Source organism: Macrobrachium nipponense, chromosome 24 (genome assembly GCF_015104395.2).
Source record: "Macrobrachium nipponense isolate FS-2020 chromosome 24, ASM1510439v2, whole genome shotgun sequence".
NCBI classification, from domain to species: domain Eukaryota; kingdom Metazoa; phylum Arthropoda; class Malacostraca; order Decapoda; family Palaemonidae; genus Macrobrachium; species Macrobrachium nipponense.
This window is the reverse complement of record NC_061091.1, coordinates 7,316,076-7,336,705: the sequence shown is the minus strand read 5'-3', so window position 1 is coordinate 7,336,705 and position 20,630 is coordinate 7,316,076. Positions and strand designations below refer to the sequence as shown.

Sequence of the window (20,630 nt, the reverse complement as noted above, 5' to 3'; positions counted from 1 at the left end):
TAACCGGTTGCAGGTTCCTATCTGGTTGGAATTGGTAATTTTTTAGCAAATATATTTCGATTTGCAGATCAAAGAAATTGAAAACAGGAAATAAAAAGAATGCACAAGAGAACAGTGAATTTGGACCCCCAAATTTTTAGGATTATACCAAGAAGCCGAGATTCAAAGGTTTCAATTTTAATTTTGGGGACAGTTTGCTCGCACCACATTACTACTGCACTCCCTGAAAAGGAAAACTTTATCAGGTGATTCATGAGACTACAAAACCATAAAGTTTTCCCCAGTCTGGAATCACCCAAAACAGACAAAAATCTGAACCCGTTATGCCACATTGCCTACATTTTGATGTAGTAACAACCCCTCCATTATCAACGAAAAGTGTGGATAGCAACCAATGAAATGTGAAATTAAAACGTCGTTAAAAGTAAAGATAAGTAGTACTTGAACAAAATGTCAACCTCTCAAAAGGTGACGTAGTTGATATCGCCCGTAGCCAGCAGAGTTTTTCAATAAGTATTATCCTGTAATCGCTGTGACAATACCATTGTGTCTTTAGGTATGCAAAAGCCATTGGTTGGTATACTTCAAATGGCTTCCTGGCCCTTTCACAACCTGCGTGACTTCTAGTGAAGGGCAGTGCTGTTATAAACCAGTTTAATTCTAATGGAAACACCGTCCGCCATAACCTATGGCCAAAAGTGCAGTGATGGCACTCTTGCCACCTATGGAACCTCTTTCTATAAGTTGATCCCCCGTGATAGCCAAGATAGACTAGTGGAAGAACGATTAAACTGCAAAATTCTCCACAAATTCCGGAGAGGCTGTAAGATGGTGAGTACTGGTTAATATTATAGGTAAAAATTGACTGGGCTTGATACGTCTTTCGTGCATCGAATCTGTTACTTGATCACATGTTCACTACAGCAGAACCTTCGAGAGTCAGAACTCTTACTGTTTTGTCGTCGTTTTTGGTCATTTATTATTAAAATCCGCCTTTATATTCGGTTTATTGTTTATTTATTTATTTATTCCCTTTTTTGTTTATGAACACATTTCATTCATTTAATACATAATAATTCACAGATATGTTAACGGTGAACGTAACCGGCGATGTAGATAGCGCCAGATTTGGAAATTCTTTCGTATATACAGACTAATATTGATGTTTGTATATATATATATATATATATATATATATATTATATATATATATATATATATCTATATACATATAATGTGTATTTTTTTAAGACAAACATGTTTTTTGAAACGCCACCATATATTATTCGTTGAACGTAGTGCCAAACTTCTCACAGCTCTGATGATAATTTTAAAACCGTTTGCATCTTAGGACCGATTACCCCATTGCTTATTTCGTGCAAGTGTGAAAATTAAAGTTGAGCCATTTATCCAGCCCAGATAAAAAAAGACAAAAATAAGAGGCCTGTCACCTACAAGTTTCAGATCTTTATTCTCTTTTCCTTTTTTATATATATTTTTTAGCAAGGATGACATGGCAAGGTATGGATCATTGATCAGACGAATTACTTCGCTTAGCTGTTTAATGGAGGGATGAATATGACCAGAACAAATTATTAATTGCTCAGATTATATACATATTTCTGCATTAACATATTGTTTTTTATTTGTGATGCATATGGAAAGTAAAAAAAAAAAAAAAAACTAATGATTTGCAACCCACGCCTAATGCACAAGGTGCGCATTTTCTCTTTTTTTTTCACAGCCTGTTTGGGAAAAATAATTAATGTAAAGTTGTGGGCTAGACCTAACTTAACCTAACCTCGCTTAAAAGGTAATTGATGGCAACTGCCATTTCCTCGTGTGTGTCAGGTTATGGAACCAATATCCCGTATGGGTGACCACCTATAAACCTTACGACATGTCTAGTCATATGAATTATTATTTACACAAAGCTATTCGTTGCAAGCCTTGCTATACCCAGTTTCTTGCCCCATCAAAGGTAGAGTCATACCTGTAGCTTATCTTGGAAATAGACGTATCCAAGAACCTATACTCGGTTTTTTTTCCATCTGTCCACCCGCCTGTGGTGTTTGCGTATAGTAACACTTCATCCGGGCTTTAGATAGTTAAATTCAGCTTACACTCAACAATAATAACAATATCCTATTTCGAATATTAATGGTGTAATTCGCATACAGTAAATTATTAAAACACTTTTCAGTTGGAAATGTACACCCAGATATCCTTTTATTTACCTAAAACTTACACATAGCGTAACTATCTAAAGCCCGGGACGCAGTGCTACCATACGCAAACACCACAGGCGGGTGGACAGATGGAAAAAAACTGAATATACGCAACCAGCCGTCTTAATTGGTCTTGCTCGTAAATCTGGATTTAGTGTAATGTTTTAATGATGCCAATGTTTATTAATAATAATAACAATAAAGTGCCTACTAAAGTGGGCATTATATTAAGCTTAATCGTAGACTGGGTAACTAATAAGCAGGCTAAAAACGTGGCTGTTACGATGAATATACTTTGACCAAGATCTGAATACCTTTAAAATGTAAGAAAACTCAACAAGACTTAATTGAAGAAAGGTGATAGTTAAATGTGGCGTGCATATCCCGTGGAATGTTTTCTATTTAAACTTTTTCATTGTATGTCACTGCCCGTGTTATTGTCCTAATTGACATAAATCACTTAAAAATTCATTGGTACTAATGTGTCGTGTGCAAAATAATGAAAATTTTCCTTCCTTATATGCAATATTTTGAAAAAGCGTAACACAACTGGTGTCTTGTGTCTAAGATTATTCGCAAAAGAAAACTATGAAGTTTTCTTTATTTGCCAAAAGTCAGTTTATTGATTACTAACAAATCTCTCAATTATGGTTATCTAACACGTTTCGCATATTTTGTATCGCTTCTTGCCAGCGATCTTCATTAATTTAAGGGACAAATTCTTTTTGAAGGCCGTTACAGAAACCTAGAATTAAACAGATTTTGTTTTATTTGTTTGGCTGGAGATCAGGAATTCCTGGCATAAGTAAGATTTTAGCACAATTCACGTCTGGTTTTCGTCGTGTAGTGGTTGGAGTTGTAACGACTTGAGCGAATGTCTGTCTTTTTATTTTTGTTTTCCTCTTAGTCATCTTTAATTATTATTATTATTATTATTATTATTATTATTATTATTATTATTATTATTATTAACCACCTTGCACAAGATTTTAATGGTCAGTATAAGGCCATTAATGGGTCGAAGTTTATCTTGATCGAACATAGTACTAAGGCTCAGGTTGAATTTGTCCAGGTCGAAGAAAAGACTTAGTTATCTTGTCATGACGATTTTCATTTATGAGTATTGATATAAAATCAATACATAGACATCGTAGGCAAATAAAAAACTTATTATATAAGCAGCATTTACAATATGCAATGTTGCACGTTTGATCATTGTGCACGTGTACTGTCTTTCCACCGTCCAGTCTGCAAAGAGAAAGTGAGGGAAAGAGTAGGGGGAGAGGAGGGGATTGTTGGAGGGTAGGGGCGGGGTTTGTTGGGGGGTGGGATGGGATTCACGTCAGCTATGCCTTTGTCGGATAGGGGATCCCGGGATATGAAAGGGATGAGGGGGGAATTGTAATCAGGGGGAGGGAGGGAGGGAGGGACGGCCTCACTGCATGGGGAGGAGTTGGTGGTTCTAGGGATGGGGGAGTACTGGGGAGGGGGTTCTTTGGGGATGGTGGAGGGGGGTTTCGATGATGGGTGCCTGGGGGATGTTGTGTGATGCCGGGAAAGGGGAGGGAAGGGGGGGGGAGGGGGACGAGTGCCCCTTGTGGCTCCAGCCAGCGAGCCGAGCGCGAGCAGCAGAGTCAGTCCACTCCACCCTCAGTGTGTGAGTATCCATCGTCGTGTTCGGTCAGGTCGCCCGTCTCCGGTCGTCACCATGACTGAGGCTAAGCCAGAGTACAAGGAGGTGCCCACGAAGGAAGCCGAGGAGGTCAAAGATGACAACGAGGTGGTGGGGCTCAAGCCCAAGATGACCCTGATGAACGGCATCACCGTGATCGTGGGTTCTATCATCGGCTCGGGTATCTTCATCTCCCCGACGGGAGTCCTGAAGGACACCGGCAGCGTCGGCATGTCCTTAGTCGTGTGGATCATCAGCGGCCTCTTCTCCATGGTGGGCGCCTACTGCTACGCCGAACTCGGCTGCATGATCCAGAAGACGGGCGCCGACTACGCCTACATCATGGTCACCTTCGGGCCCTTCCTCGCCTTCATGAGGCTGTGGGTGGAGTGCCTCATCGTGAGGCCGTGCTCGCAGACCATCGTGGCGCTCACCTTCAGCGTCTACATCATGAAGCCCTTCTTCCCCGACTGCGACCCCCCGGATGATTCTGCCAGACTCCTGGCTGCCGTCTGCATTCGTAAGTATTGCCTTCGGAGTAGTAGCAAGGCCCTCTGGGACCTGTCATTTCGACTGTCTCCCCTTAAAAATAAAAAAAATAAAAAGTCGTATATTAATTTGAGGACAAATATTTTTGCTCTCAAAGGCCTATTCGCAAGATTATAATTAGTATATACAGGTGACAGGCCTGAGAGAGAGATATCTAGTCAATAAACTTCATTTCACACTCGATTATATATTAATATCGACGTCAGATCATAGTTTTAATTAATAAGACCCGATCGTAAGAAGAGAAACTGTAACGGGAAAGTATAGTGCAATTTTTGCAAAGATGTGATAGAACGGTGAACCGACACTTAAATATGGAAATTTATTATAATTTATATATTTAACGCTCGTAATTTAATGTCTGTTTTCAATTAATTAATAAGACCTAAACGTAAGAAGAGAATCGTAACGGGAAAGTATAGTGCAATTTTTGCAAAAATAGTACTGAACGGTGAATCGGCACTCAAGAAGCAAATTTTATTATGATTTATATTATTTTACGCTCGTAATTTGAGGAGGTCTGTTTTCAAAGTATGCAAAAAAATACGTTGCTGTCAGTGACTGAATAGGCAATCTCTATAAAATCTGTTGCAAAATTAGGACTGAACAGTAAATCGACACTTAAAGAAGTAAATTTATTATAATTTATATTGTTTACGCTCGTAATTTGAGGAGGTCTGTTTTCAAAGTATCCGAAGAATCCTTTGCTGTCATTGACGGGAATAGGCAATCTGTATAAGTTCGGATTCGTTGCATAGCAGTATTTGCCCCGTTGCATCCTCCAATGTTTACTCGAAGACCTGGCAACGGTTTGTGTGTGCTCAGGAGTGGCTGCCGTACGATGTGTCCGAATAAAGGCGAACTGTCAAGACCAAGAGATCATCCACGTTGAGAAACAACTGTCACATGTAGCAGTATGGCCGTTGCAGTCCCATGTGATATTACTGCATATTACTGCAGTTTTGATCCGTTTCATGAATGCGTTAATTAAGTTGATAGTTGTTTTTTTAAATCTTTTAAGTAGCTAGTAGCTGACAATAAACAGCGACCCCATATAGAAATGGGAAGAGCTGTAGGGAAAGAAGATTAAGTAGAGAGTTGGTGCTTTTCATGTTGACAAATTTTAGTCTGATCAGGATAAGTAATCACATGCGTAGAAAGCTTCTTTTTTTTTATTTAATGATAGACTTGAAATATTGTATATTTTATCCTTTTGGGCAATAGGCTCTCATCCTCTACATACGTATATTTTTTTTAGGGAACCACGTGAATGCTTCACTTACTATAACAGTTAGTCCAATCTCTCTCTCTCTCTCTCTCTCTCTCTCTCTCTCTCTCTCTCTCTCTCTCTCTCTCTCTCTCTCTCTCTCATCGATTTTCTTCATTCCCCCTCCCCCCCAACTTTAGTCGGTTCTCGCTCACGCCACATTATTGATTCGTACAATGAACTTTGGACCTCGTTAAATCGAACACGAACCAGCACTTCGTGGACATTTGCACATTGCAAAATTAATTCTCTTTTAGGGTCCATTTTATATACACCCTGGGTTATTTACGATATACGCGGTTTCTTGATTGCAGAAGATAACTTGAGTGTCTTATGTCAGTCTACAGGACACGGTAGAATGAGCTATAAAGGTAGACTATATAGTACCCTTACCGGCATCTTGTGCACAGCACCAGCAGGTGTTCGTATAAGTGTTACAGGAAACGTTGGCTTTCGCGTTTGTCTTTTGTTTGTTTTTGGTTGTTATGACAACTCTTACGCAGGATGTGATTTAAGCGTAGCGATAAATGCTCCTGGTGCTCTTTGGATGTTTAAAAATGTTATGTATGGTTTATTCTTAATTTTTTTTATGTCGTATGTGAATGGTGTCGATTAAATTGTCGAAAAGGACTCTGGTCGTCTTTTTTTTTTATATAATAATCCTATAATTATATATATTGATATATATATATATATAATATATAGTGCAGATTTTGCGTGTATATGCAGTGCTGTTGTTTGCTGACGTGCCTGCTGTTTAGGTATATACGAGAAGGCTAATGCTATTAAATCTTTCTGCACAGTGATACATTTATAATTAAGAAAATTTAATGTGATAGTGAGTGTCTTTTGCCATGCTCTCCCTCAAGAGTATATATGTGTGTACAGAGGGAAGGGGAGAGAGCCTTATTGTACATAAACTGTGCAATCAAAAGGTCAGCGTGGTTATTCCTTAGCGGTATGCTGTACTGTTGATATCAACGCTTAATTGCAATTACTGAGTAGGCTCAACTTGGCCATTGTTTCATTAGGGATTCAGGTATATTGTGAAATGCTGTGGAAATCGTTGGCTCTGGAGGCTACACAATTTTGGTATGAAAAAAATGATACAAGATTAAAAGCTAAATGTTAAGAAACTAAGCAAATGAAAGTAGGTAGGTAGGTGGTTGATAGTCGCGGAAGTGACAAGATTGAGTCACTGACCTCGACGTTTATGGAAACAGAGTTGGGACGTTTTGAAGCGGGGTTGTTGAGCCCAAATCCTTTATGGAAGTGAAGTGTGGATGTCGAATGTAACAGGAAATAAAAATGTTCAAGTTGTTGGGAATAAGTTTGTGTAGTGGAAGGATAATAAGTATGCTTGTGGGATGATCCAGAAGTGTCACGAGGGATGGTTGGAGTGAAAAAAAAAGTGGTATGTAGAAAGAAACGGCAAGATTTCATGTTCAATTATGAGTGAATTTTTGCACTTTTGGTACCAGTTTGGCATGCTGTTGATAAACAATTTGTGTGTGTGTGTGTGTGTGTGTGTGTGTGTGTGTGTGTGACGTATGCTGCTTGAGAAGTTAATGAGGTGTGAGAGCAGCAGTGGTGATTGTACTGATGCTTTTTGTGTGTAGTTGTTAGATGCTAAGAAAACGGTTGATTGTTGACACACTCGTCTCTCTCTCTCTCTCTCTCTCTCTCTCTCTCTCTCTCTCTCTCTCTCTCTCTCTCAGAATAGAAGACCTCGCATCTTTTTCTCCTTTCGGGAGAGACTTCTGTTCTGCAGACGAATGGTGACGACTCTTAAGAGTGTGTTAGGGCTGACGAAGGGGTGCCGGGGACAGGCAGCAAGTAGTACTAGTAGTACTACAAGGGAGAGATGCAGCGTAAAAAAGGTTTGATCTCTTACCGATCGATAGATACGGCGGCTGCCGTTTTCTAACTGTTCGTTGCCTTATGAAGAAGACTTGATTGCTCCGTTTGAGCTTGTTTGCAATGTGTCTTGCAGAAGTTATGTGGTATATATATAATATATTATTTATATATATATATCTATATATATATCTATATATATTAATTTGTGACTGGTAGAAATGTTCTGTTACAACAGAATTCCGTCTAATAAAAGGAGCCCATAAAAAACGCCAGAATATAGAAAGGAAGTAGTACTATATTTCAGAGACTGCTGTCTCTCTTCCTGAAGAGAGACACACAGCAATCTCTGAAATATACTAGTAATTTCTATTATTTGGCGTTTTTATGGGCCCATTTTATTAGACATATATTATATATGCGTGTGGAAGAAATATTGAATTATTTCCCATTTCCCCTCCCTGCCATAGTTAATTACATTAAGACGAGTATTTACCGAGTAGTATTTCCTGGAAATTCCAAGTGCTCTCTGCCAGCAGTTCGAGAAAGACGCTTGTCTGCATCCCTGAGGAGTGCGGCCCGAAATTGTACCTGTAGAATTAACTAGAAAGAGAACGTCATGATGAATATATGGATCTAAGTTAACTTTAGTGTCAGTTGTTATGCAAAATTTCAATAGAATAAAATGATTGCTTTTGAATTGTCATAGAAATAAATGTAGTCAAATCAACTGTCCATTTTCTTTGGCGGAAGAAATAGAGACAGAACAAGCAGTGGTCCGACCTCCAGCTTACTCAGAGAAAGTGCTAAAATCTATTTTCGATTAGAGCGCTGTTTCACCAACGAAACTTAAATATACTATATAAATTTTGTTAGAAATAATTGTTCTGTACTGTTTAAGATGCATATTATTTATTTTTTACATTTTCATTCTGATAAATAAATCAAATATAGTATCCTAAAATTCCTGTCTAACTCAGATAATTTTATGCTTTCCTAACCCCCCCCCCCCCCCCCCTAACAACAACAAAGTAGTTCGTAGGCTTACTCCCCGAGCAAGCGAAAATTGAATCCCAGAATAGACGAGAGCGCCTCAGTGGCGTGGTCGGTATGGGATTGGCGTGCCACCTCTATGGCCGCGAGTTCGATTCTCGGGCATTCCATTGAGGAGTGAGAGAAGTGTATTTCTGGTGACAGAAGTTCACTCTCGACGTGGTTCGGAAGTCACGTAAAGCCGTTGGTTCCGTTGCTGAATAACTGTACAGGTTCCATGCAACGTAAAACACCATACAAACAAACAAGCAAACAAAATTCCAGAATAGACGAGTTTGCTAGTGAAATGGTGGACACTGTCAGTGATATTTTTTCTCGAGTTCGAAACTCCGTGATGCCAGCAACAGGTGTGCCACTGGTGGTGACGTAGCTTCACGTATATATCGCCTTTAAGTCGAGAGGAGATAAATGAGTGATGATTTGGTCGTTGGTTTTCGATAGAGGCGATTTAATCGTTGGATTTCGAAAGAGGTGTGAAATGGGTTCTCAGAGATGTGGCGTAGCCTCTCAGTGCCTGGATTTGTTCCATTTTATAATACCTGCATTAATTTGGGTCTGTATTGATTGTTGTTCTTCATAGATTGCTGTTTCGTCTTTCTCTTTGAGCTCTGATTTTACTTTTTGCAAATTGGCATTTTGTTTTCTAGGAGTTTGCCAAGCAAGATACTCGCATTTTTCGTTACATTCCCTAAAGTTTTTACATTCTCATGAATAACAGAAGTAGTACAACTTGAAAAAAAGTTGATGGGTTAGTAGTACACACACACACACACACACACACACACGGCATGAAATTGCAATATATTCCACCCTGCCTATGTGAACACTCGAGAGAGAGCCTGAGAGTTTCCAGCCCTGTGATTGGCTTATCAGTAGCCCCATCAGGAGCGTCGTAAGGGACTGCTGGCCCAGACATCACATGCACGGTTGATGTGAATCTACTCTACTGACCTAGTCCTATAAGAGAGCCAGTCTTCTATCAGCTTTCAAAGAAGACTTTTCGTCAGTTCGTTGTTAATGCGTTTCCTCCATTTTTTTAAAAAACCTTTTTAGCTAAGTCATCGAAAGCCGGGTGAAATCTTTTGAAGATATTACGGAAGAGAGTTTGGTGGTCCTAGGATGAGAGAGTTGCGTGGAAGTGCACGAGATGGATGAGGAAGAGGTTTTTGATATTGCTCGAGGCAACGCGTTGACTTAGTACTATTTCATAATAGCCATTATGCTGCAGGCCTGTGGAGCACTACATTAGATTGTCTATATCTATTTATCTATCTATCTATCTATCTATCTATCTATATATATATATATATATATATATATATATATATATAGATAGATAGATAGACAGATACACAGTCAATCTACTGTAGTGCTCCACAGGCCTGCACAAAAAACAAGACACTTATTCTCGAACTTTACAGTGTTGTGTATATATATATATATATATATATATATATATATATATATATATATATATATATATATATATATATACACATATACATCGTTGTCTTATTACCTGTTTGCGTGAGATAGCGTCTAGACACCATCTTAAAGTAATGTCCGGCTCGAGGCTGTTATTTTCGTTCGTAGGTGATTGACGTTTGTGGTTGACTAACCACAAATCCCACCTTGGAATCCTGTTCGTTTGTTATTTTCAAAATACTTTTGCGAATTCCGCCTGCGTTCGTTTGGGGAGTGGGGAGGACTAGTGTGAAATCACGAATTTCAGCAATTAGCCTCAAGATCCACGTATAGGTCTAGACTTCGTAAAACAGCTTGTATGATTTTGTATTGAATTAGATTCGTTCACAGTTTTCAAAGCTATTTCTGAACAAACGTCCGTATCGATAAGTTTGACGTCCTCTCTCTCTCTCTCTCTCTCTCGTCTCTCTCTCCTCTCTCTCTACACATCTAGGCTATCTTGGCCGGGTGTATCTCAACACTTTATCTACTTTATCTAGTGAAAAAAAAAAAAAAAATAGATAACTGCTGAAAGCAACAGATGATTCTCTCTCTCTCTCTCTCTCTCTCTCCATTAACTTCCACGAAGATAATGCGGCATGTTAAAGGACGGAATCTCTATTAGCACTTTAAAAAGCACCACCACCCACTCACCCCGCCCCCCGCCGCCCCTACCCCCCCTTTTGACATACCTCCTCCTCCTCCTCCTCCTCCTCCCCTCCTCCGCTGTATATTTACCGCTAAGTTTCCCGAGCTCTTTGCCTGCAAGCTCTTCTGAAGGCGATGAAGCAGTAACTGGAGATTTCCTCACTTCTTGAAATTTCGTGGCAGATGCAGAGATGGGATAGTTGGGGGGAGGGGGGTTGGGGCTGGGGGATGGGGCTGGGGGCTTCCAAGGTTTGAGGATGGATGGGGCGTGGGAGAGTGGCTGTGAAAGTAAGAGATTGTGAATACATAATAGATAATATATATAATATATGTGTATACATATGTATATATGCATAATATAAAGTATATATATATTAATATAAATCATATATACAATATATATATATATATCTATATATATATATATATCTTATTATACATATACACATATATAATTGTGCATGTATATATGTATGTATTTATATGATGTCATGAAAGCGAGAGAGAGATAGAGAGAGAGAGAGAGAGAGAGAGAGAATCATCTGTTGCCTGCATGAGTTTTTTTTTTTCCACTTGATAAAATAAAAAAGTGTTGAGATATCCCCGGCCAAGATAGCCTAGTAGATGTGGTGTATAAAGAGAGAGAGAGAGAGAGAGAGAGAGAGAGAGAGAGAGAGAGAGAGAGAGAGAGAGAGAGAGAGAGAGAGAGAGAGAGAGAATAGGAAGTGGTGATACATGAAGCACTGATAACTCATACAAGTGTACAGTTAATAGTTAATAAGTTTGCTCTGAATCATTTTTTCTAAATAAAGGTCTAATGTGCATATAGCAGGAGTTATACACCTTTTTTTCTAGCTCATTCGTTACACCCGTGAGTGTGTGTGTGTGTTTTTTGTTTTTTTTTTATCACTGAAAACTCTGTGCCCTCTCTCAGGTCCTTGCAACAAGTTCCATATGAACTCAGCTAGTTTATTTATTTTATTTATTTATTATTTGATAAATTTTGCAGTAGCTCGTTGGACTCTACTCGAGTTCCATGGCTGCTTATCTTTGCTGATCAGGAGTCCAGCGGTTTAGCGAAGGTTTTCTCAGAATTTGATGATTTCAGATCACCAGGGATTACAGGCATCCACACAGAAGGTTCATGAAATGCAAATGTGTAACCCATCTCTCATATGACGTACACATGTGCTTTCTGGAGAGAGAGAGAGAGCCTGTGTATTCCAGTATACCCCTGATTACACTGTGACCTACAACTTGACACTCCTCATTTCTCTTCTCCCACTCTCTCCATCCGTGGAAACCACTTATTTATTCATCAGAGGATTGCTCACATTTTTCCATGTAACCCTAAACATCCAGACTTCACTCTCATAAAGGAGAATTGGCTCAACAATCCTTTTATACATTGGGCTTCCACGTAGATACCCCCCCTTTTCCTAACCTTTGATAAATCATCTGCTACCCTCCTTGCAGAGTTCCTCGTTGGACGAGTCGGTTACGTGCTTGACTATACCGATCTCAGGGTCCAGGTTCGATTCCCCGCTCTGCCAGCGCTCAAAGGAATTTATTTCTGGCGATAGAAGTTCAATTCTCGATGTGGTTCGGATCTCACAGTGCAAGTTACAAGGATTAGGATGTCTTAAAGACTTGTTAGTCCATCCTTAGAGAAGACATCGTGTGCTCACTTATCTGTAAGAGCAGGTTTTACTGTGCATTCTCAGTGTCCTCCTAGTGATTTTGTCTAGCTTTCTTTTAAACTCTTCCACACTGTTGCTGTTTACAACTTCTGGCAGCAGTTTATTCCACGTGTCACAAACCTTGTATGTGAAGAGGTTCCAACAATGGGATGTGATGTATCTCTTCATTTCTAGTTTCCATCCATTATTTCTCGTCTGGTTTTCGTTTAACGTAAATAGGTTACTGTCTACTTTTGTTATGCCTTTCAGTATTTTAGATGTAGGTCCCGTTGCTAAGTAACCAATTGGCTCCAGTAGGAGAGCTGCTATCAGCTCAGTGGTCTGGTAAAACTCAAGATATACTGGCGCTAACCGCTGGACCACGTCTCATTTCTCGAGTGCGCGGGAACATAGACAGGTTCTTTCTGAACAATGGACGAGTGATAAGGCTTGTGATAAAGCTTCTTGGGGGTAGATATATACGGCTTGTCTCAGGTACTACACGATAATGCTACTCGATAATGTGTTTTCAAGTACTGCTTTCAAGTGTCAGTGGAGGGTAATGCACCTTGGGTGTAGGCCTAAGTCGTCGTCTTCTTCTTCTTCTTCTTTGCCTTCAGCTTTTCCCATTTCTATACGGGGTCGCTGTTTCTAGTCAGGCCTAAGTGATGATTATGTTTTAGGCCTGATAATTTCATTTTTATATCTTTTATTTGTATTTCAAAAAAGAATAATTTATGCCTGTAATGAGTTTGTATTCTTGATGATTATTCTGCTTGCGATACGTTTATATATTTTTTATTTTTGAATTTAGCGTTTAGTTAATGTTCATCTATTGCTTTTGCATATAGCGGTGGGTTGCTTGATTTCATTCTTTTGCAGACTGGCTTGTCTTCGTAGCGCCATCTTTCTCGTTGTGCGTCAGTTTTGTCTTTGAAGTGGCCTCATTCAAACTTTCAAGTTTGAGGTTAACCGTATGCTCACAAGATTGAATCGCATCTCGTTTTCTATGTTTTTCGTCCACGTCTTTTTCTGACTATTTCCCTTGTGATGAGGCCAAATTCCGTGCGTTTGAAAGAACAGGACTTATTTAAACCACAATTTTACTTTTTTCATTTTTTAAACTACGTTTCTACTACGTCTCGGTGGAGCAGTTCTCACATTTTGGTTAAAACCAGATCGACGGAGTTAGTAGCTTGGCGTGAGGACGAAGTAAGGTCATTCAGATAATTTTTTTTTTGTGCTTTGAGCTTTTGTTATGAAAATAAATGTAAGTGTGACTCTGCGGCATTTGTGCTCTCTCTCTCTCTCTCTCTCGTTTGTAGAGTAGCACAATTGTGGGCTGCTTATAGCTGCAGAAACCAGGCAAAAGGCCCAGAATCTGGGAACATCATGATCATGTCTTGAATGTCTGGGATTAGCTCTCTCTCTCTCTCTCTTCTCTCTCTCTCTCTCTCTCTCACTCAACTACCTAGTAACCGAGCAAACAAGCAGTGGTATGTGATCAAGTGAGGAGTTCTGTATCCTAGTTGGGTATGAATCATCTGTGAAAAATACAATTTTATGAGTGCCCCCCTATAGATACAGTTGCTAATGTAGTAGATCACTTATATCTGTTATTCAGTATCGCTTTACTCGTGAATCTGAATAGTAACAGGTTTCATTTTCCTTTCTATACATTTGGGTTTACGTACAGGGTACAAAAATGGTATAAACTGTTGCTCAGTAGCGCCAATGATACGCCCTCTTGAGATCTTTTGAGATCATTTAAAGGTTTCGTGTGTATTTGCGTTTTGCGAAATCCAGGTAATTCTAGAGGAAAGAGAAGAAGGAGTATGATCGGTTGGGTTATTCACCAAGACAGGTCCAACCTTCCTCGCTACACAGGTGTATGTACTGTGTGTATGAATGGTAATATGTATAGTATATATATATATATATATATATATATTATATATATATATATATATATATATATATATATATATATATATGTGTGTGTGTGTGTGTGTGAATTTTTATCACATCACCGTGACTCGCATACGGGCACTAAGCTACAAGTGTCCTTTAGTATCCAATTCGTTCTACCTCGAAATTAATATATTTTTGTATATGTTATAACAGATGTGAATTTTTTTAGTGAATGATAATTTCGTCCTTTCGTGGGTTCGAACCAGCGCCCAGTGGACTGAGGAGAAATCAGGGCTCCAGTGATGTTATCGACTCGGCCATCATTTGTAGTTTAATGTATATATATATATATATATATATATATATATATATATATATATATATATATATATATATATACATCACACTACAAATGTTGGCCGAGTCGATAACATCACTGGAGCCCTGATTTCTCCTCAGTCCACTGGGCGCTGGTTCGAACCCACGAAAGGACGAAATTATCATTCACTAAAAGAATTCACATCTGTTATAACATATACAAAAATATATTAATTTCGAGGTAGAACGAATTGGATACTAAAGGACACTTGTAGCTTAGTGCCCGTATGCGAGTCACGGTGATGTGATAAAAATTCACACACACACACACACACACACACACACACATATATATATATATATATATATATATATATATATATATATATATATATATATATATATATATATATATGCATATATATCTATATATATTACCATTCATACACACAGTACATACACCTGTGTAGCGAGGAAGGTTGGACCTGTCTTGGTGAATAACCCAACCGATCATATTCCTTCTTCTCTTTCCTCTAGAATTACCTGGATTTCGCAAAACGCAAATACACACGAAACCTTTAAATGGTCTCAAAAGATCTCAAGAGGGCGTATCATTGGCGCTATACTGAGCAACAGTTCATACCATTTTTGTACCCTGTACGTAAACTCAAATGTATAGAAAGGAAAATGAAACCTGTTACTATTCAGATTCACGAGTAAAGTGATACTGAATAACAGATATAAGTTATCTACTACATTAGCAACTGTATCAATAGGGGGCACTCATAAAATTGTATTTTTCACAGCTAATTCATACCCAGCTAGGATACAGAACTCATCACTTGATCACATACCACTGCTTGTTTGCTCGGTTACTAGGTAGTTGAGAGAGAGAGAGAGAGAGAGAGAGAGAGAGAGAGAGAGAGACTCCTTACTGTCGGTATAAAGTTACCTCTTTGGTTCCGATAAGGGTGTTTATTATTTCTGTTAACATTACCATAATTATTTTAGGAATTTTTGCAATTTTAATTCATAATATTGATTTTAATTTACGAATTCCACTGTGCATTGCACATGCATTGCGTAAAGATAAAAAGATTTTCGGATTACTTGACATTTGGACCTCTACGCCCAGGTTTTGGAATTCTCTCCCTTTTAGTTAACTTCTATGTCTGTTGAACTCGATTTTTATCTTCTGAGAGGGCCATCAACCTTTTCCTGAATACTTTTAATTTATTTTGACTTGGAAACAGCGTGACAGTGTATGTTCACAGACATACACATGACATTAGCCTCAGACACATGAAACTGTGTATGTTCACAGACTCACAGACATAAGGCTCAGACACTGCTTGTGATGGTTCACAGACATTGCACAGACATTGAGCCCCTCAGGAAACAACATGGCTGTGTATGTTCACAGACATTGCACAGACATTAAGCCCCTCAGGAAACAACATGGCTGTGTATGTTCACAGACATTGCACAGACATTGAAGGCTCAGACAACATTGCTTGTGTATGTTCACAGACATTGCCACAGATCATAGAAACCCCTCAGACAACATGCTGTGTCATTTCACAGACATTGCACAGACATGACTGCCCCTCAGGAAACAACATGGCTGTATGTTCAGCATTGCACAGACATTAAGCCCCTCAGGAAACAACATGGGCTGTGTATGTTACAGCACACAGACAATTAAAGCCACTAGGAAACACACATGCACAGACATTAAGCAATCAGGAAACACTGCTGTGTATGTTCACAGGACCCTGGCACAGACATTAAGCCAATCAGGAAACAACATGACTGTGTATGTTCACAGACATTGCACAGACATTAAGCCACTCAGGAAACAACATGCCTGTGTATGTTCACAGACATTGCACAGACATTAAGCCACTCAGGAAACAACATGACTGTGTATGTTCACAGACATTGCACAGACATTAAGACTCAGGAAACAACATGACTGTGTATGTTCACAGACATTGCACAGACATTAAGCCAATCAGGAAACAACATGACTGTGTATGTTCACAGACATTAAGCCCCTCAGGAAACAACATGGCTGTGTATGTTCACAGACATTGCACAGACATTAAGCCACTCAGGAAACAACATGACTGTGTATGTTCACAGACATTAAGCCAATCAGGAAACAACATGCTGTGTATGTTCACAGACATTAGCTTAAGTACAACATGCTGTGTAGTTCACAGACATTGCACACCATCATATGGACTGTGTATGTTCACAGACATTGCACAGACATTAAGCCACTCAGGAAACAACATGCCTGTGTATGTTCACAGACATTGCACAGACATTAAGCCACTCAGGAAACAACATGACTGTGTATGTTCACAGACATTGCACAGACATTAAGCCCAAAATCCCCTGGAACAGACAATGGAAACCGTTTTGGGTGTATGGTTTTTCCAAAGACAATTTGCCGCCAGACATTTAAGCCCCCTTCAGAAAAACAACATCCCTGTTGGTAATTGGTTTCCAGACATGTTGCACAGACATTAAAGCCCCTCAAGGAAAAAACAACATGGCTGGGTGGTAATGTTTTTCTTCACAGAAAACTTGCTCAAGACATTAACCCCCAATTTCAGGACAACATGACTGGTGTAAATTGTGTTTCCAAACAGACCATTTAATGCCCCACTCAGGAAACCAAACATGGCCCCCTGTTGGTATGGTTTTTCACAGACATTGCAACAAAGACAATTAAGCCGCCAACTCAGTAAAACAAAACATGGACCCCCCTTGTGGGTGTATGTTTCCACAGAACATTTGCACAGACATTAAGCCACTCAGGAAACAACAACATGACTGTGTAATGTTATCCACAGACCCTTGCACTAACATTAAAAGCCCCCTCAGGAAACAATTAATGGAAACCTGGTTGGTAAGGTTCACAGAAACAATTTGGCTAAACATGACCTTAAGCCCAATCATGGAAACCAACATGACTGTGTTCATTTTCAACCGAGCATTTTAAGACCCCGCCCCTCAGGAAAACCAACATTGGCTTTTTTTGTAATATGTTTTTCCCACAGACATTTGCCACAGACCCATTAAGCCACCTCAGGAAACAACATGGCCCTGTGTATGTTTCACAGACATTGCAACAGAACCATTAAGCCCCACTCAGGAAACCAACATGAAACCCTGTGGTAAATGTTGTTCACAGACATTGCAACCAAGACATTAAGAGCCCAATTCGTGGAAAACAACCATGCCCCTGTGGTAAATGTTTCCACCAGACATTGGCAACAGACATTTAAGCCCACTCAAAGGCAAAAAACAACCAATGCCCTTTTGGGTTGTTAAATGTTTCATCAGACCATTTGGCCAAACGAACAATTAAGCCCCAATCAGGGCAAACAACATAGAACTGTGGTCGTTTGTTTCCACAGACATTAAGGCAATCAGGGAAACAACCCCCCAATGACTGTGGTATGTTTTTCACGTAGACATTTTTGGCCACAGACAATTAAAGCCACCTTCAAGAAAACAACATGAACTGTTGGTATTGTTTTCCACAGAACATTAAGCCCCATCAGGAAACACAATGACTGGTCGTAATGTTTTCACAGACATTAAAGCCAATCAGGAAACCACATGGACTGTGTAAATGTTTCACTAAAGACATTGCACAGACATTAAGCCACTCAGGAAACAACATGACTGTGTATGTTCACGACATTGCACAGACATTAAGCCAATCAGTCCTGTCATGGCTATGAAGTCATTCACGCGTGCACAGATCTTCTAGTAACAGCCCAGCGTGTGGGAATAGTCGACTCAAGGACGTGGACACAGGCTGTGTTTATGTCCTAAGAACCAATATTCAGCCCCTCTCCCCCCACCCCCATCTAATCATCGCTTTTCGTTGCCTCCTTCGCTCATCGGGCTGGATTTCTTCTCGGGCGTTGGCTTTCAAACGCCTTGTTGAGGATCGGACGACGTTCGCCTATGTTTTTGTTTGAGGTGTTCTATTTAGTCTGCGTTAACTTCTGTCCCTTCTCGCTCTCTTATGTATTTTAATGATTACGAAAAAAGGATGCTTCTCTCTCTCTCTCTCTCTCTCTCTATCTCTCCGGAAGATGCATTAGCAACTCTTTGGTAGACATTAGAGGTGCCTCACACTGAGGGACCTGGGGCAACCCGAACAAGATGTAAGGTCTGTAAGGTGTCTCTCGGAATTGATCGAGTTTTCTTGTCTCTCAAACTATCATATCTATCCGCACTAGTTCTTTTTCGATTGTTTGTTTGTTTGCTTTGTTTGAGAAATATAGTTATGTTAGTTCTCAAGGAAAACTTGTACTACGTGTTTTCCCGTATCTCTGCAATGCAAATGTAATACAGTGTTAGTCGTGGGCATTCATTGCTTATGCACTTTTTATCTTGTTTATAGATCTGCAGGTCATTGTATTGAGGCTTCCATATTTGTCTCTGAATTTCGAGTACGAGTCACATCTGGCAACAGTTCGCCAGTCGTTTAGTTATTCGACTGTTGACAGTCTGTGCGTTTTGATTAGTATTCACATCCTGTCAATAATCCCGTCTGTCTTTGAATTGTTCGACAGTAGACAGTCAATAATCCAACTGTCTTTGACTTGTTCAACAATAGACAGTAAAAAATTCAACTGTCGTTGACTTGTTCGACAGTAGACAGTCAAAAATCCTTCTGTCTTTGACTTGTTCAACAGAAGACAGTAAAAAATCCAACTGTCTTTGACTTGTTCGACAGTAGACAGTCAAAAATCCTTCTGTCTTTGACTTTTGTTCCGAACAAAGTAGACAAGTCAAAAAATCCCTTCTGTCCTTTGGACTTGTTCGACAGTAGCAGCAAAAATCCTTTCTGTCTTTTGAAACTTGTTCAACAGATAACAGTAAAAAATCCATCTTCTGTCTTTGAATTGTTCCGACAGTAGACAAAAAGGTCCAAAAATTCCTTTCTGTCTTTGACTTGTTCCTACAGTAACAGTCAAAATCCTTCTGTCTTTGACTTGTTCGCAGTAGACAGTCAAAATCCACTCTGTCTTTGACTCGACAGTTATAAAAACCAGTCAAAAATCCTCTGTTCTTTGCTTGTTCAACAGAAGATAGTAAAAAATCCTTCTGTCTTTGACTTGTTCAACAGAAGACAGTAAAAAATCCAACTGTCTTTGACTTGTTCAACAGTAGACAGTAAAAAATCCAACTGTCTTTGACTTGTTCAACAGAAGACAGTCAAAAATCCAACTGTCTTTGACTTGTTCGACAGTAGACAGTCAATAATCCTTCTGTCTTTGACTTGTTCAACAGAAGACAGTAAAAAATCCAACTGTCTCTGACTTGTTCAACAGTAGACAGTCAAAAATCCAACTGTCTTTGACTTGTTCAACAGAAGACAGTCAAAAAATCCAACTGTCTTTGACTTGTTCGACAGTAGACAGCCCGTGTATGACATTTGAACCGTGAACAACGATAGTCGACGATAAACACGAGGAAATCAAAGACCTCACGCCACCGCATTGTGGCCTGCCTAGGCAGTACGGCGCAGGTGACTGACCTCTACGATTTCGGGAGTACGAGGTCCACCCAATCGCCCACGTACTCATGTAGACGATTGCCCGGCAACTGCTTTACCTAAGGATCCCCTGGCAAGTCTCGATATCTTCTGCGGGTGAGTCATAGCGCAGACAGGAGCTTCGGATTTTGATGTTTGTCTGTTTTGATGAGGAGTTTTGCTTGGTGATCTTCGTGGGGGGTAGGCTGATGGAGATTATGTAGACTGTCGAGAATTATTTTATTATTATTATTATTTTTTTTTTTTTTTGGGGGGGGCAAAGTTCGTATTTTTATAGTAGCTATTTTGAACACACACACATATATACATAATGTATGCATGCATGTATATTTGTATGTATATATTATTAAGACGAAAATTTTACGTAACTATAGTATATTCACTCTCTTGAACC

The 20,630-nt window shown here is 39.4% G+C and overlaps 1 protein-coding gene across 4 annotated transcripts in view; it reads left to right on the top strand.

The window, feature by feature from the left end:
• The first annotated feature begins 3,862 nt into the window (after nucleotides 1-3,862).
• Nucleotides 3,863-20,630, top strand: part of LOC135205403 (large neutral amino acids transporter small subunit 1-like) — a 199,280-nt gene continuing 182,512 nt past the window's right edge. For 3 of the 4 annotated variants that reach the window (XM_064235906.1, XM_064235905.1, XM_064235908.1), the window contains exon 1: nucleotides 3,864-4,420. In XM_064235906.1, coding sequence (XP_064091976.1) covers nucleotides 3,937-4,420 — 484 coding nt within the window. In that variant the 5' untranslated portion in view covers nucleotides 3,864-3,936. Of the gene's footprint in view, nucleotides 4,421-20,630 lie in introns of all 4 variants that reach the window. The other variant, XM_064235907.1, reaches the window with a different exon arrangement.